The sequence below is a fragment of the Bombina bombina genome, chromosome 4 (assembly GCF_027579735.1).
Source record: "Bombina bombina isolate aBomBom1 chromosome 4, aBomBom1.pri, whole genome shotgun sequence".
NCBI lineage: Eukaryota > Metazoa > Chordata > Amphibia > Anura > Bombinatoridae > Bombina > Bombina bombina.
This window is the reverse complement of record NC_069502.1, coordinates 389255183-389279219: the sequence shown is the minus strand read 5'-3', so window position 1 is coordinate 389279219 and position 24037 is coordinate 389255183. Positions and strand designations below refer to the sequence as shown.

Here is a 24037-nt window from a genome sequence, read left to right as displayed (position 1 = left end):
GCTTTTAAGAATGAAGCTTCAGTTGATCAGATTTGCAAAGCAGCCACTTGGTCCTCTTTGCATACATTTACTAAATTCTACCATTTTGATGTATTTGCTTCTTCGGAAGCAGTTTTTGGTAGAAAAGTTCTTCAGGCAGCTGTTTCAGTTTGATTCTTCTGCTTTTTGATTTAAGTTTTTTTCTTTCAAAAGTGAAAATAAACTTATTTTTGGGTTGTAGATTATTTTCTCAGCGGATTATGGCTGTTTTTATTTTATTCCCTCCCTCTCTAGTGACTCTTGAGTGGAAGACTCCACATCTTGGGTATTGATATCCCATATGTCACTAGCTCATGGACTCTTGCCAATTACATGAAAGAAAACATAATTTATGTAGGAACTTACCTGATAAATTAATTTCTTTCATATTGGCTAGAGTCCATGAGGCCCACTCTTTTTATGGTGGTTATGATTTTTTGTATAAAGCACAATTATTTCCAAATTTCCTTTGTTGTTGCTTTCTACTCCTTTCTTTATCACCCCACTGCTTGGCTATTCGTTAAACTGAATTGTGGGTGTGGTGAGGGGTGTATTTATAGGAATTTTGAGGTTTGGGAAACTTTGCCCCTCCTGGTAGGATTGTATATCCCATATGTCACTAGCTCATATGTCACTAGCTCATGGACTCTTGCCAATATGAAAGAAATGAATTTATCAGGTAAGTTCCTACATAAATTATGTTTTTCTGGCTACATTCTTAGGCCTGCTATATCCATGGCTGATGTTGCATCTGCATCAAATGATTGGTCTAGCGTTGTTCGCTTGCTTCAACATGCTAATAGATTTAACATCAATTTTGATATCAAAAATAGCATCACAGATAAAATTGTCTTTTTAGCTATTTTGGCTAGAAGACCTTTGTGGCTCAAATATTGGAATGCTGACATGGTATCTAAGTCTAGATTACTCTTTCCAAGGTAACAATTTATTTGGTTCTCAGTTGGATTCAATTATTGCAACTGTCACTGCGTGGAAGGGAGTTTTTTTTTTACCTCAGGATAAAAGATCTAAGGGTAAATCTAAAGATTCTAATCGTTTTCGTTCTTTTCAACAGAATAAGGAACAAAACGCCAATCCTTCTCCCCCCCCCCCCCAAAGAATCTGGTTCCAATTGGAAACCTTCAAATTGGAATAAATCCAAGCCTTTTAAGAAACCAAAGCCAGCCCCCAAGTCTGCATCAAGGTTAGGCCCTCATTCCAGCTCAGCTGGTGGGGGGCAGATTTAATTTTTTCCAGAACATTTGGGCAGATTCTGTCCAAAATCAATGGATTCAGAGTATTGTCTCTCAAGGGTATCGAAAAAGATTCAGAATAAGACATCCTATGAGAAGATTTTTTTTTTTTTCTCACTCGTTCCAGCATATCCAGTGAAGGCTCAGACTTTTTTGAAGTGTTTTTCAGATCTAGAGCTTTCAGGGGTAATCTTACCAGTTCCGTTTCAAGAACAGGGTCTGGGTTTGTATTCAAATCTATTTATTATCCAAAAGGAAGAAAATTCATTCAGGCCAGTTCTTGATCTGAAATTTTTTAATCATTTTATAAGAGTGCCAACTTTGAAAATTGTGATTATAAGGACTATTCTGCCTTTTGTTCAGCAAGGTCATTATATGTCCACGATAGACTTACAGGATGCATATCTTCATATTCCGATTCATCCAGACCACTATCAGTTTCTGAGATTCTCTTTTCTAGACAAGCATTACCAATTTGTCGCTCTTCCATTTGGCTTAGCGACAGCTACAAGAATCTTTTTAAAGGTTCTCTGTGCCCTACGCTCTGTAATCAGAGAGCAGGGTATTTCGGTGTTTCCTTATTTGGATGATATCTTGGTACTAGCTCAGTCTTTACATTCTTCTGAATCTCACACAAATCAACTACTATTGTTTCTTCAAAGACATGGTTGGAGGATCAAATTACCAAAAAGTTCCTCGATTCCTTTAGACAAGGGTCACCTTTTTAAGTTTGCAGATAGATTCAGTATCCATGACTCTGTCTCTAACAGACAAGAGAGACAAATAATATTGATTTCAGCTTGTCGAAACCTTCAGTCTCAATCATTCCCTTCAGTGGCTATGTGCATGGAAATTCTAGGTCTCATGACTGCAGCATCGGGCACGATCCCCTTTGCTCATTTTCATACGAGACCTCTTCAGCTTTGTGTGCTTAATCAATGGTGCAGGGATTATACAAGGATATCACAATTAATATCCTTAAATCCCAATGTTCGTCTCTCTCTGACTTGGTGGTTAGATCACCATCTTATAGTTCAAGGGGCCTCTTTTGTTCGTCCAACCTTGACTGTAATCACATCAGATGCAAGTATTTCAGGTTGGGGAGCTGTCTGGGGATCTCTAACAGCACAAGGGGTTTGGAAATCTCAAGAGGTGAGGTTACCAATCAATATTTTAGAACTCTGTGCTATTTTCAGGGCTCTTCAGGTTTGGCCTCTGTTGAAGAGTGAACCATTCATTTGTTTTCAGACAGACATTATCACAACTGTGGCATATGTCAATCATCAGGGTGGGACTCACAGTCCCCTAGCTATGAAAGAAGTATCTCTGATACTTTCTTGGGCGAAATCCAGCTCTTGTCTAATTTCTGCGGTACATATCCCAGGTGTAGACAATTGGAAAGCGGATTATCTCAGCCAACAGACTTTACATCCGAGTGAGTGGTCTCTCCATCCAGATGTGTTTTTTTCAGATTGTTCAGATGTGGGGTCTTCCAGAAATAGATCTGATGGCTTCCCATCTAAACAAGAAACTTCCCAGGTTCTTGTCCAATGATCCTCAGGCGGAGTCGGTGGATGCGTTGGCAGTTTCCTGGTTTTACCAACCTGCTTATATCTTCCCGCCTCTAGTTCTTCTTCCAAGAGTGATCTCCAAGATCATCATGGAACAATTGTTTGTATTTCTGGTAGCACCAGCATGGCCTCACAGGTTCTGGTATGCGGATCTTGTCCGGAGGTCCAGTCGCCAACCTTGGCCACTTCCTTTAAGACCAGATCTTCTGTCTCAAAAGACCGTTTTTCCATCAGGATCTCAATTCTGCCCTGCAGCTGGATCCACGGGTAAGTGCTTTGTCTTCTAGGTATGGAGGATTAGCACTTCTGTTTAACAATTAATCATTTATTGTCCCTGAGTTGGTCATTTTTTGGGCAATTCTGGCAGGGATTCTTTACTGCTAGGGGTCTGCTATTGTGATGATCTCATAATACTATGGCATCAGGCTGGTTCTGAGTCTTGTGATGGCTCTGGAACAGTAGGGGTTAATATCTTTATTTTTCCCCCCTGTGTTAGCATATAAGTGTGTTAGACCATGTCATCTGACAGTTAATGGCGCTGTAGTTACTTTTTCGTGCCTTCCTAAAGTTGTGGCGCACTTGTAATACCTTCAACGTCCTCTGCCACATGACTTATTTGCGCTTCCGCTTTTCCGACTATACTACAGCCGTTTCTTTTAGTGGAGCGCATTGTGCATGATAGTTTTCTCTTGCTAACGTGTCTATCTAACCGGAGGTTACCGATTACTGGAGTGGTGTTTTTCAGACAGCTGCGATAGGTATCTACATCTATCTGATACTAGTGGGTTTATCCTTTGGTAGCCAGAGCGGTGAGTCCTCAGCACTGCTGAGGTTTTAGTGGTGCCTGCATTTATTTTTCTTCAAAATTAAAGATATTTTTTGTTTTTCAAAAACAGTTTGTGTTTTCTGTATTACTAGTGTAATATTTCTCTAAAGATAATGTTGTCCATGCCATACTTCAGCTTTCCCCTCAATCCTCAAACGTTCTAATCTTTAGCAGTTTCACATGCAGTACCCTGTGGTTCCTCTCAACATCCTCGTGGGGTTGTTTATTTGCCAGGAGATTTTGCTTTGCAGATAACTTCTGTGGTTTCTGCAGCTTTATCAGCCTTTCCTGTTTCTGGTAAGAGGAAGAGAAAGTCTAAAAATATTTCTTTTAGTAAGGGTTCTGACTCTAAGACAGCATTAGTCAGTCTCCCTCAGTTATCTGATGACGGGGATAGTACAGTGGCTTCTGAAGGTGAGAGCTCAGATTCGGTATCTAGGATGGAAAGTTCTACTGATTCAGAAGATGTTAATTTTAGATTTAAGCTTGAACACCTCCGATTACTTCTGAAGGAGGTACTCGCTACCTTAGATGACTCCGAACCTTCGGGCGTTGTCAACTAAACGTAATAGGGTTTACGATTCTCCCTCTTCTGTGAAAGTTTTTCCTGTTCCAGATAAGATGTCTGAAATTATAGCTCAGGAATGGGATAAGTGAATCGGATATATAGAGGCGCTGATCTTGAATCTCGTGTATATGGACGTACACACTGAAGAAAGAAAAACTTGGCTTGTGATTTGCAGAAGTTAACAACAAATTAATGTGCAGTATACTCACTCCGAAAAATTCAGAGTTCAGCTTCTTCGAAAGGTTTTTCTGTCTCAACTTTCCCAATTTCCACACTGTGTTTGTGTCTGTGGATAATGAAAATTGCACTGCAGGTAATTGAATCTTTTGCTTGATAAAAAGTGCAATATACTCACTCCGATAAATTTCGGAATCCGGCTCCTCAGAACGTATTGTGTAGTTTGAAATTACTTCCAAAAAGGCAGCAAAAATACTTGTTGTGGTAAAAAACAAATATTTATTAAAACATAATAAAATGCTCTTATTTATCTTGGCTCTACGCGTTTCAACGACAGTGTCGTCTTTTTCAAGAGCAGTAAAAACAATTGGAAGTGCTGCCTTTGGAGTGTTAACAGGTGTATTTATACAGGTAATCATTGTTCCTGTTCCGGTGGTAAACACCGGAATAGGACTCACAAATAAAACATTTTAATTTTGTATTTATTCCAATCCGATTGTGTTTTGAGAATGATATTTATTTATTTTGTATTTAAGCTTTTGGCGCTTAAACTCTCAATAATTTTTCAAATTGGATTGGTATAAATGAAAAAAAAGCCTTTTGGCCAATCAGAGGGGAGAAAAATAAAGTTCCCTTTCAAGTCCTGGTTTTAAGCAGTTTCTTTTCAGGTCCGCCAGATGATGCGTGGTCATATGTTCTCATCAATCAGGTAGAGAGCGTTGTTTTCAATGCTTCGTATGTAAAGGCCTAGGCTCCGGTTTGTCCAATGAGTTCCGTGTCACATGTCTCGGATTGACCAATCTCTCTGTGAGCGACATTTTACTATGTTCCATTGATAGCCAGTGTTTTGGATTCTCTAGGGAGTATGTAATGAAAAGTGCAAGTCACTTTGGATCATATATATTACAGACATAGACAACTTCGTGACAATATTTCACAAAAATCTTGGGTTACAACCTTTTCAATTTCTTTTGAATATTAATTAGTGCAACATGCACTCGAATATCGATGTTGCCATCAAATGTATAAACTTTGCCATCAAATATGAATTTTAAATATAAATTTCGCCATCAAGTATAAATTTTGCCATCAAATATAAATTTTGCCATCAAATATAAATTTATCTTCACATATAATTTCTGAACAGAATCACAGTAATATTGTATATGTAATTGGGATAAATATTAGACTATTTGAAATATACTAAAACCTAAACAGAATAAAATAATTTATTAAATATATTAAATATAAAATAAAATAAAATAAAATGAAAATAAAATAAATTAGATGAACGCTGCCACTCTAATATCTTTATTTAAACCATAATGTCCATATGTTTTTAATGTGTGTATCCACCATAATTCTCTTCTATTGAGTTCTTTTTCTATCTCTCCCCCTCTCCAGTGTAATGAAACCTTCTCTATACCTATCCATGATAGATGTTTTTTATCGTATAGAGGACAATTATTATAGTGTAAAGGGACACCATGATCTTCTTTTTCTTTTTCAATTTTATTAAGGTGTTCTAATATACGAGTTTTAGCAAATCTTGAAGTTTGTCCTAAATATTGAATCTGACAATTACACTGAAGTAAATATATTATATTTTTGGTTTTGCAAGTGATGAAATCTTTTATTGTGTATGATTTATTTGTTACTGAAGAAGTGAATGTCTTATGTGTCTTTTTAGTATAATTGCATGCTTTACAATGTCCACATGTATAAAATCCTGTTAAATTGGCAATTTGGATAGGTTTAGGTGGCTTCATCCCCTTGATAAGGGAAGGTGCCAATTTTTGTTTGAAGTTTGTTCCCTTCCTGAAAGTTATCAAAGGTTTGTTTGGAATGATATTATTTAAGTATTCATCATTTTTTAGAACATTCCAATGTTGATTTATAATATGTTTGATCTGTTTGTGTCCACTATTGTATGTGGTAATGAATCTTGGAAAATTTGGATTATTGGTACTTTTTTTGTCAGTGTTCAGTATTAAAGAATCTCGATTCCTGTTTCCCACTTCAACTCTATCTTGTTCTAATGTGTTGCTGTCAAAGCCTTTTTGCTCAAATCTTTCTTTAATTATCTTAGATTGGGTATTGAAATCATCTGTGGTATCACAATTTCTTCGTATACGGAGAAATTGTCCTTTAGGGATTGCTTTTAGCCAGGTTGGATGGTGTTCACTGTCTCTCCTTATGTAAGTGTTCATGTCACAGCTTTTGAAAAAGGTCCTAGTGTGTATATTTCCTGCTTCAACAAAAATTGTTAAGTCTAGAAAATTAATGTGAGTTTTATTGAATTCAGGTGTTAGTATTATACCCATATTATTTTCATTCAGATAAGAGACAAAGTTATTTGATGCAGTCTCGTCCTTGTTCCAAATACATAGAACATCATCTATGTAGCGCCGCCAGGACACCAGGCCCACCCCAGCCACGCCACATGACCATACATAAGTGTGTTCAAAGTGGTCCATGTAAATATTGGCGTAGCTTGGGGCGAATCTGGTGCCCATGGCGGTGCCACATATCTGAAGATACTGTTTATTATCGAACCAAAAGAAATTATGTTTCAAAATGAACTCTATTGATATTAAAATAAATTCTAGTAATTCTATAGATAAATTTTCATCTTGTTCAAGTTTCCATTTTATGGCTGCTATACCTTTTTTGTGATCAATGATGGAGTATAAAGATGTTACATCCATTGTTAGCCATGAATATTCTGATTCCCATTTCGTGTCTTTGAGTATATTTAATACCTGTTTAGTGTCTTTAAGGTATGATCTTGCTGTTTGAGCATAGGGCTGTAACAGATGATCTATAAAGGCAGATAAATTACATGTAAGGGAATCTATCCCACTGATTATGGGCCTCCCTGGAGGTCTAAGTGGATCCTTGTGTAATTTGGGGATGAAGTAAAAAATAGGGGTCTTGGATTCTACTTTATTTAAAAACATAAATTCATCTTGAGAGATAATATTTCTAGCTAAAGCTTGTGATAGGATCTCATTTAATTCTGAAGTGAATGTTCTTTTTGGGTTATTTTTCAAAATTTGATAAGTTTTTGTGTCTGATAAGATTCTATTTGCTTCCTCCATATAGTAGCTACGGTCCATTATTACTATACTTCCCCCCTTATCCGCTTCCTTGATGATAATGTCTTCCCTTTAATTTAAATTTTTGTAAATCTCATTTTCTTGTTTGTTTAAATTGAAATACTTAGGTTTTGCCTCAATTTTTTCTATGTCTTTTAGGATTAATTTGCCAAATACTTCTATGTTTGGGCCCTTACAGTGGCTGGGATAGAAAGTGGAGGGGTTTTTAAGTAAGTTCTTGGTTCCCTATTTGCTTGAGAATTTTCTTGGATTTTACTTAATGTATCTTTCCTGGCAAAAAATCTTTTAACTGTCAAATTCCTGATAAATTTCTGTGCATCAATGAATAATTGAAATGTATTAACACTCTGAGTGGGTATAAATTTTAAGCCTTTAGATAGAATGTTTTTTTCTTGTTCAGTTATCGTTTGTGATGAAATATTGTGAATGCCTAGTCTCTCTGGCTCCTTCTTCTGTGTTTTACCCCCTTCTACCTCTTGTTCCTCTGAAAGATCTGGTGTCCTGTCTCTTTTCCTTTGATTTGTTCTGTCTGTGCGAAGTGGAGAATATCTGTTGGGGTGTATCCAGCCTTGATTGGTCGGTGTGTGGTTTGTTCCTATTTTGTGTCTCTCTTTGTATGTGTTCTGTTGAAAAGGGTGATGTGAGTCTTGTTCATGTCTTGCTTTATTTGTAACTTGTTGATCTTCTCTTTTGTCTCTTTTATCTTTTGGTGAATGTGAATTTTTATAGTGATTAGAGTGATTGGAGTAATGATTATATTCTATTCTATGTTGGTTCGATCCACTATATTCATTGTGGTTATGTTGATTTTCATTTCTTTGGTGAAAAATTTCCCTATTTTGTTGGTGTCTATTGTGCTCATAAGTGTTATTATATCTTATATCGTGATCTCTATAGTTGTTAAATTGATTCCTGTTATTAGAGTAGTTATTATTCGAATGATCCCTATTAGATCTCGAATGATTATCTTTTAAATTGTATTGATTTCTATGTGAACTGTGTGTTGTATTATAATTATAATTATTTCGTGATGCAATTCTGCCTCTAAAATGGTCTTTTTGTGAATTATCCCTTTTATTCTGTGAATTTACTTGAGGTTGTGTATATGGAGTGCCATTTTTAGAATCTTCACTATCTCTGAGGTATTTATTATATTTAGAGTCTCCAATTTGTTCATCTAGCTCTTTGGCTTGTGTTTTAATTTGCTCAAATTTGTCATTACATGTTTTGCTTGAAAGAAATGGTATAAGTTCAGTTTCTAAGGAGAAAATTTCTTTTTCAATATTTTTTAGAACTATGTCTTGATGTTCATATAATAAACTTACTAGATTAGTTGAACATTTGTGGAGAGCTGCATTCCACTTTACCATAAATTCTTTGTCATCTGTGCCAAAAGCCGCCACAAATGTTCAACTAATCTAGTAAGTTTATTATATGAACATCAAGACATAGTTCTAAAAAATATTGAAAAAGAAATTTTCTCCTTAGAAACTGAACTTATACCATTTCTTTCAAGCAAAACATGTAATGACAAATTTGAGCAAATTAAAAACACAAGCCAAAGAGCTAGATGAACAAATTGGAGACTCTAAATATAATAAATACCTCAGAGATAGTGAAGATTTTAAAAATGGCACTCCATATACACAACCTCAAGTAAATTCACAGAATAAAAGGGATAATTCACAAAAAGACCATTTTAGAGGCAGAATTGCATCACGAAATAATTATAATTATAATACAACACACAGTTCACATAGAAATCAATACAATTTAAAAGATAATCATTCGAGATCTAATAGGGATCATTCGAATAATAACTACTCTAATAATAGGAATCAATTTAACAACTATAGAGATCACGATATAAGATATAATAACACTTATGAGCACAATAGACACCAACAAAATAGGGAAATTTTTCACCAAAGAAATGAAAATCAACATAACCACAATGAATATAGGGGATCGAACCAACATAGAATAGAATATAATCATTACTCCAATCACTCTAATCACTATAAAAATTCACATTCACCAAAAGATAAGAGACAAAAGAGAAGATCAACAAGTTACAAATAAAGCAAGACATGAACAAGACTCACATCACCCTTTTCAACAGAACACATACAAAGAGAGACACAAAATAGGAACAAACCACACAACCGACCAATCAAGGCTGGATACACCCCAACAGATATTCTCCACTTCGCACAGACAGAACAAATCAAAGGAAAAGAGACAGGACACCAGATCTTTCAGAGGAACAAGAGGTAGAAGGGGTACAACACAGAAGAAGGAGCCAGAGAGACTAGGCATTCACAATATTTCATCACAAACGATAACTGAACAAGAAAAAAAACATTCTATCTAAAGGCTTAAAATTTATACCCACTCAGAGTGTTAATACATTTCAATTATTCATTGATGCACAGAAATTTATCAGGAATTTGACAGTTAAAAGATTTTTTGCCAGGAAAGATACATTAAGTAAAATCCAAGAAAATTCTCAAGCAAATAGGGAACCAAGAACTTACTTTAAAAACCCCTCCACTTTCTATCCCAGCCACTGTAAGGGCCCAAACATAGAAGTATTTGGCAAATTAATCCTAAAAGACATAGAAAAAATTGAGGCAAAACCTAAGTATTTCAATTTAAACAAACAAGAAAATGAGATTTACAAAAATTTAAATTAAAGGGAAGACATTATCATCAAGGAAGCGGATAAGGGGGGAAGTATAGTAATAATGGACCGTAGGCTACTATATGGAGGAAGCAAATAGAATCTTATCAGACACAAAAACTTATCAAATTTTGAAAAATAACCCAAAAAGAACATTCACTTCAGAATTAAATGAGATCCTATCACAAGCTTTAGCTAGAAATATTATCTCTCAAGATGAATTTATGTTTTTAAATAAAGTAGAATCCAAGACCCCTATTTTTTACTTCATCCCCAAATTACACAAGGATCCACTTAGACCTCCAGGGAGGCCCATAATCAGTGGGATAGATTCCCTTACATGTAATTTATCTGCCTTTATAGATCATCTGTTACAGCCCTATGCTCAAACAGCAAGATCATACCTTAAAGACACTAAACAGGTATTAAATATACTCAAAGACACGAAATGGGAATCAGAATATTCATGGCTAACAATGGATGTAACATCTTTATACTCCATCATTGATCACAAAAAAAGGTATAGCAGCCATAAAATGGAAACTTGAACAAGATGAAAATTTATCTATAGAATTACTAGAATTTATTTTAATATCAATAGAGTTCATTTTGAAACATAATTTCTTTTGGTTCGATAATAAACAGTATCTTCAGATATGTGGCACCGCCATGGGCACCAGATTCGCCCCAAGCTACGCCAATATTTACATGGACCACTTTGAACACACTTATGTATGGTCATGTGGCGTGGCTGGGGTGGGCCTGGTGTCCTGGCGGCGCTACATAGATGATGTTCTATGTATTTGGAACAAGGACGAGACTGCATCAAATAACTTTGTCTCTTATCTGAATGAAAATAATATGGGTATAATACTAACACCTGAATTCAATAAAACTCACATTAATTTTCTAGACTTAACAATTTTTGTTGTGAAGCAGGAAATATACACACTAGGACCTTTTTCAAAAGCTGTGACATGAACACTTACATAAGGAGAGACAGTGAACACCATCCAACCTGGCTAAAAGCAATCCCTAAAGGACAATTTCTCCGTATACGAAGAAATTGTGATACCACAGATGATTTCAATACCCAATCTAAGATAATTAAGAAAGATTTGAGCAAAAAGGCTATGACAGCAACACATTAGAACAAGTAGAGTTGAAGTGGGAAACAGGAATCGAGATTCTTTAATACTGAACACTGACAAAAAAAGTACCAATAATCCAAATTTTCCAAGATTCATTACCACATACAATAGTGGACACAAACAGATCAAACATATTATAAATCAACATTGGAATGTTCTAAAAAATGATGAATACTTAAATAATATCATTCCAAACAAACCTTTGATAACTTTCAGGAAGGGAACAAACTTCAAACAAAAATTGGCACCTTCCCTTATCAAGGGGATGAAGCCACCTAAACCTATCCAAATTGCCAATTTAACAGGATTTTATACATGTGGACATTGTAAAGCATGCAATTATACTAAAAAGACACATAAGACATTCACTTCTTCAGTAACAAATAAATCATACACAATAAAAGATTTTCATCACTTGCAAAACCAAAAATATAATATATTTACTTCAGTGTAATTGTCAGATTCAATATTTAGGACAAACTTCAAGATTTGCTAAAACTCGTATATTAGAACACCTTAATAAAATTGAAAAGAAAAAGAAGATCATGGTGTCCCTTTACACTATAATAATTGTCCTCTATACGATAAAAAACATCTATCATGGATAGGTATAGAGAAGGTTTCATTACACTGGAGAGGGGGAGAGATAGAAAAAGAACTCAATAGAAGAGAATTATGGTGGATACACACATTAAAAACATATGGACATTATGGTTTAAATAAAGATATTAGAGTGGCAGCGTTCATATAATTTATTTTATTTTCATTTTATTTTATTTTATATTTAATATATTTAATAAATTATTTTATTCTGTTTAGGTTTTAGTATATTTCAAATAGTCTAATATTTATCCCAATTACATATACAATATTACTGTGATTCTGTTCAGAAATTATATGTGAAGATAAAATTATATTTGATGGCAAAATTTATATTTGATGGCAAAATATATACTTGATGGCGAAATTTATATTTAAAATTCATATTTGATGGCAAAGTTTATACATTTGATGGCAACATCGATATTCGAGTGCATGTTGCACTAATTAATATTCAAAAGAAATTGAAAAGGTTGTAACCCAAGATTTTTTGTGAAATATTGTCACGAAGTTGTCTATGTCTGTAATATATATGATCCAAAGTGACTTGCACTTTTCATTACATACTCCCTAGAGAATCCAAAACACTGGCTATCAATGGAACATAGTAAAATGTCGCTCACAGAGAGATTGGTCAATCCGAGACATGTGACACGGAACTCATTGGGACAAACCGGAGCCTAGGCCTTTTACATACGAAGCATTGAAAACAACGCTCTCTACCTGATTGATTGAGAACATATGACCACACATCATCTGGCGGACCTGAAAAGAAACTGCTTAAAACCAGGACTTGAAAGGGAACTTTATTTTTCTCCCCTCTGATTGGCCAAAAGGCTTTTTTTTCATTTATACCAATCCAATTTGAAAAATTATTGAGAGTTTAAGCGCCAAAAGCTTAAATACAAAATAAATAAATATCATTCTCAAAACACAATCGGATTGGAATAAATACAAAATTAAAATGTTTTATTTGTGAGTCCTATTCCGGTGTTTACCACCGGAACAGGAACAATGATTACCTGTATAAATACACCTGTTAACACTCCAAAGGCAGCACTTCCAATTGTTTTTACTGCTCTTGAAAAAGACGACACTGTCGTTGAAACGCGGTAGAGCCAAGATAAATAAGAGCATATTATTATGTTTTAATAAATATTTGTTTTTTACCACAACAAGTATTTTTGCTGCCTTTTTGGAAGTAATTTCAAACTACACAATACGTTCTGAGGAGCCGGATTCCGAAATTTATCGGAGTGAGTATATTGCACTTTTTATCAAGCAAAAGATTCAATTACCTGCAGTGCAATTTTCATTATCCACAGACACAAACACAGTGTGGAAATTGGGAAAGTTGAGACAGAAAAACCTTTCGAAGAAGCTGAACTCTGAATTTTTCGGATGGTGAGTATACTGCACATTAATTTGTTGTTAACTTCTGCAAATCACAAGCCAAGTTTTTCTTTCTTCAGTGTGTACGTCCATATACACGAGATTCAAGATCAGCGCCTCTATATATCCGATTCACTTTCTACTCACAGTCCGGTTGGGAGAGACTGTTAGAGAGCAGCGGTCATTTAAGAGGGGAGTATTGTACTCTATTCTAGTCACCCTGTACATTGTGTTGTTTAACATCTGACATATTTGTATAGTTTTAGATTATTCAGGAATGGGATAAGCCAGGGGTTTCTTTTTCCCCTTCCCCCTGTTATTAAAAAATGCTGACTCCATTCGTGACTCTTGCATACTGTGCCTAAAGTAGAGGGAGCTATCTCTTCTCTGGCTACAAGAACTACCATTCCCATAGAGGATAGTTGTTCCTTTAAGGATCCAATGGGTAAGAGGCTAGAGGCTTTCTTAAAAAAGATGTACATCCATCAAGGATTACAGTGGCAACCTGCGGCAAGTATTGCTACAGTTGCGGGAGCAGCATCTTATTGGTGAGATGCCCTGTCTGATCTGAAAAATCTTGCTTGGCTAATGTATCTTCAAAAGCCAAGTTTTGGCTTTACCTTATAAAGGTAAAACTCTATTTGGTCCTGGTCTGGTGGGAAATCATTTCCAAAATTGCGGGTGGAAAGGGATCTTTTCTTTCTCAGGACAAGAAGAACAGACCTAAGGGTCGCCAGAATTCAAATTTTCACTCCTTTTGTAACTTTTTAAAGGACAGAAGTCCTTCTTCCTCTTCTTCCAAACCAGAGCAAGCCAACACCTCTTGGCGGTCCAGTCAGCCTTGGATAATGGGAAGCAAAACAAGAAGCCTTCCACTGACTCTAAATCAGCATGCAGGGTCTGTCCCGATCCAATTTTGGATCAAGTGGGGGGGCAGGCTTTCTCTGTTTCGGCAGACTTGGATACGCAATGTCCCTGGTCCATGGGCTGTGGACATAGTATCCCAGGGTTACAAAATAGGATTCAAGTCTTGCCCCTCCAAGGGGCAGATTTCTCCTGTCAAGACTGTCCACAAACCAGGTAAAGAGGGAGGCCTTCTTAAATTGCGTAAAGGACCTTTACTCTCTGGGAGTTATTGTTCCAGTCCCTCTAGAGTAACATGGTCAAGGATTCTATTCAAATCTATTTGTGGTTCCCAAAAAGGAGGGATCTTTCCGTCCCATCCTAGACTTAAAGTGCCTCCAACAAATTCCTCAGGGTTCCCTCCTTCAAGATGGAAACTACTTGTTCCATTCTTCCATTGCTTTAGTAAGGTCAGTTCATGACGACCATAGACTTGAAGGACACGTATCTTCATATTCCCGTTCACCAGGGATCATCACCAGTTTCTAATGTTTGCCTTTCTGGACAAACATTTCCAGTTGTTGCACTTCTGTTTTGGTCTTGCCACGACTCACAGAATATTCACAAAGGTTCTGGGGGGCTCTTTTGGCAGTGGTCAGATCCCAGGGAATTACTGTGGTGCCTTACCTAGACACGACATCTTGGTTCAGCAGGCGTCATCTTTTCAACTAGCAAAATCTCATACAGAGATGTTGTTGTATTTTCTACGTTCCCACAGATGGAAAGTGAATCAGGAAAAGAGTTCCCTTGTTCCAGCTACAAGGTTGTGTTTTTTTAGGGACAATCATAGATTCCCTATTAATGAAAATTTTTCTGACGGATGTCAGGAAATCCAAATTTCTTTCTTTGTGCCTTTCTCTCAGTCTGCTATTTGTCCATCAGTGGCTCAATGCATGGAGGTGATTAATCTGATGGTTGCTTCCATGGACATCATTCCTTTTGCTCGTTTCCATCTGAGATCTCTGTAAACTATGCATTCTCAGTCAGTGGAACAAAGACCATTTAGATTTATCACAGAGGATAGATCTGGATCCCCTAACAAGAGACTTGTGGTAGATTTCACAGGAACATCTGTCTTGGGCACTTGCTTCCTGAGACCTTCCTGGGTGTTTTGTGCAGTTTTAGGCTCTCTAAAAGCTCAGGGCCTGTGGACTAGGGAGGAGTCATCTCTCCCCATAAACATCTTGGAGTTGAGAGCAATCTTCAATGCTTTAGTAGCTTGGTCTCAATTATCTTTAGTCTGGTTTATCAGATTCCAGTTGGACAACATCACCTCAGTGCTTACATCAACCACCAGGGAGGAAATCAGAGTTCCTTGGCTATGAAGGAGGTTACACTCATTCAGCAGTGGAAAGAAGCTCAAGATTGTCTCCTATCTGCCATCCCACATTCCAGGGGTGGACATCTGAGCATACAGACTTTTCAACCCGGGGAGTGGGCTCTCCATCCGACAGTGTTCTCAAGGATAACCCTCAGGTGGGGAGTTTCAGAGTTGGATCTGATGGCGTCTCGTCAAAACACCAAGCTTCCAAAGTACGCATCAAGGTCAAGAGATCCTCAGGCCGCTCTGATAGATGCTCTGACGGTTCCTTGGAATTTCTGTCTAGCATACCTGTTTTCCTCAGTTTGCTCTTCTTTTATGAGTCATTGCTCGTATCAAACAAGAGAGAGTGTCTGTGATTCTCACATCTCATGCCTGGCCTTGCAGGATCTGGTTCGTGGATCTGGTGAAGATGTCATCCTCTTCCACCTTGGAGGTTACCTCTGAGGAAAGACCTTCTAGTTCAGGGTCCATTCCTCTATCCAAATCTAAATTCTCTGAAAGGTGACTACTTGGAGATTGAGCGCCTAGTCCTGTCTAGACATGGGTTTTTCTAAAGCGGTCATTGATACTATGCTTTAGGCTCGTTAAACCGGTTACTTGCAGGATCTACCATAAGGTTTGTCAGTCAGTACTCTGAAGGGTCATTTCTGCATCTGTCTATTCTTTTGCACAAACGTCTTGGCAGATTTACCAGATGTTCAAGCTTTTGTTCAGGGCCCTGGTCAGAATCAGGCCTATGTGTAAACCTGTTTGCTCCTCCTTGGAGCCTTAACCTAGTTCTTTAAGTTTTTTGCAACAGGCTCTGTTTGAGCTGATGCATGTTGTTGATATAAAATTGTTTATCTTGGAAGGTTTTGTTTCTCTTGCTATTTATTCGCTTGCAGAGTTTCTGAGCTTTTAGCTCTGCAGTGTGATTTCCCCGTACCATATTTTTCATGCGAGATAAGGCGGTCCCTTCGTACTAAATTGGGGTTTCTCCCTAAGGTGGTGTGTTGGATCGAAAAATTAATCAGAAATTGTTGTTCCTTTTTGTCCTAATCCTTCTCATAAGGAATGTCTTTTGCATAACCTGGATGTTGTGCATGCTCTAAAATGTTACCTACAAGCTACTAAAGATTTTGGCAATCTTCTGCCGTTAGTTGTTTTCTCTGGAAAGAGTAAGGGACAGAAGGCCACTTCTACTACTCTCTTTTCCTATGGGTTAAGAAGTATGATTCATTTTGCTGATGAGACAGCTAGACAGCAGGCCTCCGGAAAGAATTACGGCTCATGCCACTAGGCTGTCTCCTCAACTGGGCTTTCAGAAATGAAGCTTCTGTGGGAACAAAATTTGCAAGGCGGGGCAACATGGTCCTCTTTGCATACTTTTTCCGAATTCTACAAATTTGATACTTTTGCCTTGGCTGAGGCCTCTTTTTGGACAGAGGTTCTTCAAGCGGTTTCTGTTTAGGTCCTCCTGCCTTGCTCTCCCTCCCTTTTCATTCCGTGTCCTCTAGCTTGGGTATTGGTTCCCACTAGTAATTGGAATAACGTTGTGGACTCTCAGCCATAGGAAAGGAAACGCTTACCTGATAAATTTCTTTCTTTCCGGGCATGGAGAGTCCAAGCCCTCTTTTTAAATTATAATTCGGCAATTTTTTTGAGGTAAACCTCAGGCACCTCTATTGTGTTTCTTCTTTTTCTCTTTTCCTTCTCCTGAATGACTGGCGATTATGGGTAAGGGAAGTTTACACTTAACAGCTTTGCTGGGGTGCTCTTTGCCTCCTCCTGCTGGCCAGGAGTTGAATATCCCACTAGTATTGGAATAAAGTTGTGGACTCCCCATGCCCGGAAAGAAAGAAATTTATTAGGTCAGCATAAATTTTGTTTTTGTAATAAACATGGTTGGTTGTCATTGGTGTTGTAAACCTTAACCAATGCTATTGGTCTGCTATGGGGCAATTCTGTTTTGCATAAAAGCTTATTAGTGTACTGAGATGTTTGTATGTGTCAACCATCTAAAATGTAAGCACTGTAATCTATTTATTTTTTTAACAAAAACAAATTATTTTTAATCTAAATATTTTTATTTTTTTCAGATACCTTCTTTATTGTGGTCAAGGTGTGAAGTAGTTCCAGGTTTGCACAATGAGTGAGTTGGAACAGTTACGACAAGAAGCAGAACAACTGCGAAATCAAATCAGAGTAAGAACGGATTTCTGCCTTTCTGTGAAATCGTGCTGTTTATTTGCATATGAATGGTTTTCTAAAAATGTTTACTCAGCTGTACAGAACTGGAAGCTTATTTTGTAAGGAAAATTATTGTTTTTATGATTTTAGTATTTAAACAAAGCTTATTTTGTGTATGACTTGCCAACCAATGATAAAGGTTAGCAGTGCTTACACCCTCTTGTACTGTGTCTATCTAAAAGCACTGATTTTAAACCAGTTTGCATTATTTATTTTTTTAAATCTTTTGATTTTAGTTTTGGTGCAAATGCTTAATGAAAACTCTTTCTTAAAGAAATAATAATAGACCGTTTGAAATGGGACTGGAGTTTTAAGTAGTCTTGTTAGCCTCTCAGTGAGAGCATTGATGAAAGTTAGGGTCTGGAGATGCAGGGAGAGTCTTTCTGCGAAACCATTCAGACTCGTATTAACAGCTCCTAAGCAATCAGTGTTGACGAGTTTCACTGCCTGCTTTCATTACTCAAGTCCATGTCAGGAGCGATGCTACAAGACTGTCACACTTGAGAGGCTGTGTTTCTGTTCCACAGCATAGATTCCAGTAAGATTGTTTAATTTTTCTCTTGTTAAGTATCCAGTCCACGGATCATCCCATTACTTGTGGGATATTCTCCTTCCAAACAGGAAGTTGCAAGAGGATCACCCACAGCAGAGCTGCTATATAGCTCCTCCCCTCACTGCCATATCCAGTCATTCTCTTGCAACTCTCAACTAAGATGGAGGTCGTAAGAGGACTGTGGAGTTTTATACTTAGTTTATTTCTTCAATCAAAAGTTTGTTATTTTTAAATGGTACCGGAGGTGTACTGTTTATCTCAGGCAGTATTTAGAAGAAGAATCCTGACTGCGTTTTTCTATGATCTTAGCAGAAGTAACTAAGATCCTTTGCTGTTCTCACATATTCTGAGGAGTGAGGTAACTTCAGAGGGGGAATAGCGTGCAGGTTTTCCTGTAATAAGGTATGTGCAGTTAAAATATTTTTCTAGGGATGGAATTTGCTAGAAAATGCTGCTGATACCGAAGTAATGTAAGTAAAGCCTTAAATGCAGTGATAGCGACTGGTATCAGGCTTATTAATAGAGATACATACTCTTATAAAGTGTATTTTAAAACGTTTGCTGGCATGTTTAATCGTTTTTTACATATGTTTGGTGATAAAACTTATGGGGCCTAGTTTTTTCCACATGGCTGGCTTGAATTTTGCCTAGAAACAGTTCCCTGAGGCTTCCCACTGTTGTAATATGAGTGGGAGGGGCCTATTTTGGCGTTTTTTTTTGCACAGCAAAAATTACAGACACAAGACATCCAGCTTCTTCCTGCATGATCCAGGACTTCTCTGAAGGGCTCAAAGGCTTCAAAAGTCGTATTGAGGGAGGTAAAAAGCCACAGTAGAGCTGTGGCAGTTGTTGTGACTGTTTAAAAAAAGGTTTTTGTCATTTGTTTATTCCCGTTTTTGGTATTAAGGGGTTAATCATCCATTTGCAAGTGGGTGCAATGCTCTGCTAACTTATTACATACACTGTAAAAATCTAATTTCTCTGAGACTGACTGCATGGAGATTTAACGCTTGATTCTATCAAGGCGTGGCTTCTCCGAGTCAGTCATTGATACCTTAATACAGGCTCGGAAGCCTGTCACCAGGAAAATCTACCATAAGATATGGCGTAAATATCTTTATTGGTGTGAATCCAAGAGTTACTCATGGAGTAAAGTTAGGATTCCTAGGATATTGTCCTTTCTCCAAGAGGGTTTGGACAAAGGCTTATCAGCTAATTCTTTAAAAGGACAGATCTCTGCTCTGTCTATTCTTTTGCGCAAGCGTCTGGCAGAAGTTCCAGACGTCCAGGCATTTTGTCAGGCTTTGGTTAGGATTAAGCCTGTGTTTAAAACTGTTGCTCCCCCGTGGAGCTTAAACTTGGTTCTTAAAGTTCTTCAGGGAGTTCCGTTTGAACCCCTTCATTCCATTGATATTAAACTTTTATCTTGGAAAGTTCTGTTTTTGATGGCTATTTCCTCGGCTCGAAGAGTCTCTGAGTTATCTGCCTTACATTGTGAGTCTCCTTATCTGATTTTTCATTCAGGCAAGGTAGTTCTGCGTACCAAACCTGGGTTTTTACCTAAGGTGGTTTCTAACAGGAATATCAATCAAGAGATTGTTGTTCCATCATTGTGTCCTAATCCTTCTTCAAAGAAGGAACGTCTTTTGCATAATCTGGACGTAGTCCGTGCCTTGAAGTTTTACTTACAGGCTACTAAAGATTTTCGTCAAACATCTGCCCTGTTTGTCGTTTACTCTGGACAGAAGAGAGGTCAAAAAAGCTTCGACAACCTCTCTCTCCTTTTGGCTTCGGAGCATAATATGCTTAGCCTATGAGACTGCTGGACAGCAGCCCCCTGAAAGGATTACAGCTCATTCTACTAGAGCTGTGGCTTCCACCTGGACCTTTTAAAAATGAGGCTTCTGTGAACAGATTTGCAAGGCTGCGACTTGGTCTTCGCTTCACACCTTTCAAAATTTTACAAATTTGACACTTTTGCTTCTTCGGAGGCTGTTTTTGGGAGAAAGGTTCTACAGGCAGTGGTTCCTTCCGTTTAAGTTCCTGCCTTGTCCCTCCCATCATCTTTGTACTTAGCTTTGGTATTGGTATCCCACAAGTAATGGATGATCCGTGGACTGGATACACTTAACAAGAGAAAACATAATTTATGCTTACCTGATGAATTTATTTCTCTTGTAGTGTATCCAGTCCACGGCCCGCCCTGTCCTTTTAAGGCAGGTCCTAAATTTTAATTAAACTACAGTCACCACTGCACCCTATGGTTTCTCCTTTCTCGTCTTGTTTCGGTCGAATGACTGGATATGGCAGTGAGGGGAGGAGCTATATAGCAGCTCTGCTGTGGGTGATCCTCTTGCAACTTCCTGTTGGGAAGGAGAATATCCCACAAGTAATGGATGATCCATGTACTGGATACACTACAAGAGAAATAAATTTATCAGGTAAGCATAAATTATGTTTTTACACATAAGGTAAATCTAGAAGACAGGGTCACAGTGTGGCTACTTTTATCTGTATGGAATCAAGGGGTAATATATCCTGAGGGAGGATTATTGAACAATGGGGATTAATCTCATACATTTTTATTTGATTTATACTGCATTGTGTGAGATTTTTTTAGAGGCTCATAGACTGAGGTTGGAACATACAGGTTACTTTCATTTATAGCTGCTCAGCTTTACAAGTTTGGCGTGCTTTTCCTTAGCACAGGCGCTACATGTGACCGGGTGTGGTCGTAATTTTCACTTTCTACTCTATGACCATGCTGGTTATCAGAGAGAAGCGGTTTACTCTGTGTGCCTGGGTCATAGGAGGTAGTGAGTGCCCCAGCCCTCTGGGTTCGTCCCAATTCATCAGATTCTAATCAGACAAATATCACCTCGGAGGCTTAGATTAACCACAAGGAGGAACGAGGAGCTCCCTAGTAATGAGGGTAGTATCTCGGATTCTGGAATGGGCAGAGAATCACAATTGTTCGCTTTCAGCAATCCACATTCCGGGTGTGGACAACTGGGAAGCGGATTTTCTGAGCAGACAGACGTTTCATCCAGGGGAATGGTCTCTCCACCCCAAAAGGTTTGCGGAGATCTGCAGCAGATGGGGCGGCGGCGCTGGAAATAGATCTCATGGCGTCCAGACTCAATTGCAAACTACCCAGATACGGGTCGCGATCCAGGGATCCCAAGCAGAACCTGATATATTACCTTGGCTGTACCCTGGGAGTTCAACCTAATCTACATATTTCCACCGTTACCTTGAGTAGTGGCCCGCATCAAGCAGGAGCAGGCTTTGGCTATTCTGATTGTTCCGTCGTGGCCGCGGAGGACGTGGTTTGCGGATCTAGTGGCGATGTCGTCTTATCTGCCGTGGAAGTTACGTTTGTTGCAAGGATCTGCTAGTTCAAGGTCCTTTTCTACATCAAAATCTCGATTCTCTGAGGCTGACTGCGTAGAGATTTGAAGCCTAGTCTTAGCCAAGAGAGGTTTTTCGGAGAGAGTGATCGACACTCTCTCGTCCAGGCCATTAAGCCGGTCACTTGACGCATATACCACAAGGTGTGGAGGACCTACTTGTCCTGGTGTGACGAACAAGGATGCCCTTGGCTTAAGGTCAAGGTATCCAGGATTTTGGCCTTTCTCCAGGATGGTCTGGATAAGGGTCTTGCCGCCAGGTCCCTAAGGGGACCAGATATTGGCTTTAATCGGTACTGTTGCACAAGAAGCTCGTGGAGCTTCCTGATATTCAGCTCCTTTTGTTCAGGCTCTGGTTAGGATTAGACCGGTTTTCAGGAATCTGGCTCCCCTCCCTGGAGCTTAAACTTGGTGCTTAAGGAGGCGGGCGTTGTGTTGCTCTACCTTCCTCTTTAAAATACCCCAAAGGTGTTCTATTGGATTCAAGTCAGGTGACATACTTGACCAGGTCATAGTTTTCACTTTTTCTTCATAAATGGAAATAGTCAACAGCTGCATTCATTACTTTGGAGAATTCCGAACCTGACCACCAGGAGGAGGCAAAGGCTTAAATACCTCCCTCATTGCAGAGAAGTGTCAGAAGTTTTCGATAGTCTTTTATGGAGGGTAGTACTCTTCGGCATGGGATTGAAGTTTTAAGTAGTCCTGTCAGCCTCCCAGTGAGAGCATGGGTGAGTCCAGAGATGCTGGTAGAGTCTTTCTGTGAAACCATCCAGACTCATATTAACAGCTCCACAAGCAATCGGCGTTGACAAGTTTCGCTGCCTGCTTTTTTCTCTCATGTCCATGGCAGATGTGACGCTACTATCTGTCACACTTGATGGGCTGTGTTCCTGTTCCACGGCGTAGATTCCGGTAAGATTGTTTCATTTTTACTTTCATCATGGATGTATTGTAATTACAACTGTTTATCCGAGAGGGGCTACATCCTTTTGGGGAACTTTAGCATGGGGTCTCAGTGAGGCTCCTTTCTCTTGTTAGGTGTATCCAGTCCACGGATCATCCATTACTTGTGGGATATTCTCCTTCCCAACAGGAAGTTGCAAGAGGATCACCCACAGCAGAGCTGCTTTATAGCTCCTCCCCTAACTGCCATATCCAGTCATTCTCTTGCAAGCTCTCAACATAGCTGGAGGTAGTTAGAGGAAAGTGGTAAAATATAGTTAGTTTTTTCTTCAATCAAAAGTTTGTTTTTAAATGGTACCGGAGTGTACTATTTTATCTCAGGCAGCATTTAGAAGAAGAATCTGCCTGCGTTTTTTCTATGATCTTAGCAGAAGTAACTAAGATCCACTGCCGTTCTCACATATGTCTGAGGAGTGAGGTAACTTCAGAGGGAGAATGGCGTGCAGGGTATCCTGCAATAAGGTATGTGCAGTTAAGTTTTTCTAGGGATGGAATTTGCTAGAAAATGCTGCTGATACCGGATTAAAGTTAAAGCCTAAATACAGTGATTTAATAGCGACTAGTATCAGGCTTGCTATTAGAGGTATATACTCTGATTAATGTGCAATATAAAACGTTTGCTGGCATGTTTAATCGTTTTTATATATGCTTTGGTGATAAAACTTATTGAGGCCTAGTTTTTTCCACATGGCTGGCTTTATTTCTCTTGTTAAGTGCATCAAGTCCACGGATCATCCATTACTTATCGGATATTCTCCTTGCCCAACAGGAAGTTGCAAGAGGATCACCCACAGCAGAGCTGCTATATAGCTCCTCCCCTAACTGTCATATCCAGTCATTCTCTTGCAAGCCTCAACCAAGATGGAGGTCGTAAGAGGAGTGTGGTGTTTTATACTTAGTTTATTCTTCAATCAAAAGTTTGTTATTTTTAAATGGTGCCGGAGTGTACTGTTATCTCAGGCAGTATTTAGAAGAAGAATCTGCCTGCGTTTTCTATGATCTTAGCAGAAGTAACTAAGATCCTTTGCTGTTCTCACATATTCTGAGGAGTGAGGTAACTTCAGAGAGGGAATGGCGTGCAGGTTTTCCTGCAATAAGGTATGTGCAGTTAATATTTTTCTAGGGATGGAATTTGCTAGAAAATGCTTCTGATACCGAACTAATATAAGTAAAGCCTTAAATGCAGTGATAGCTACTGGTGTCAGGCTTATTAATAGAGATGCATACTCTTATAAAAATGTAATATAAAACGTTTGCTGGCATGTTTAATCGTTTTTATATGTATTTGGTGATA

The 24037-nt window shown here is 38.2% G+C and overlaps 1 protein-coding gene across 1 annotated transcript in view; it reads left to right on the top strand.

Annotated features, from left to right (window-relative positions):
- GNB4 (G protein subunit beta 4) overlaps positions 1-24037 on the top strand; it is a gene marked incomplete in the record, with an annotated part of 752069 nt that overhangs the window by 276619 nt on the left and 451413 nt on the right. Inside the window, 1 exon segment of the mRNA XM_053710164.1 lies at positions 17664-17769. Within this exon segment, the coding sequence (XP_053566139.1) occupies positions 17713-17769 (57 nt within the window).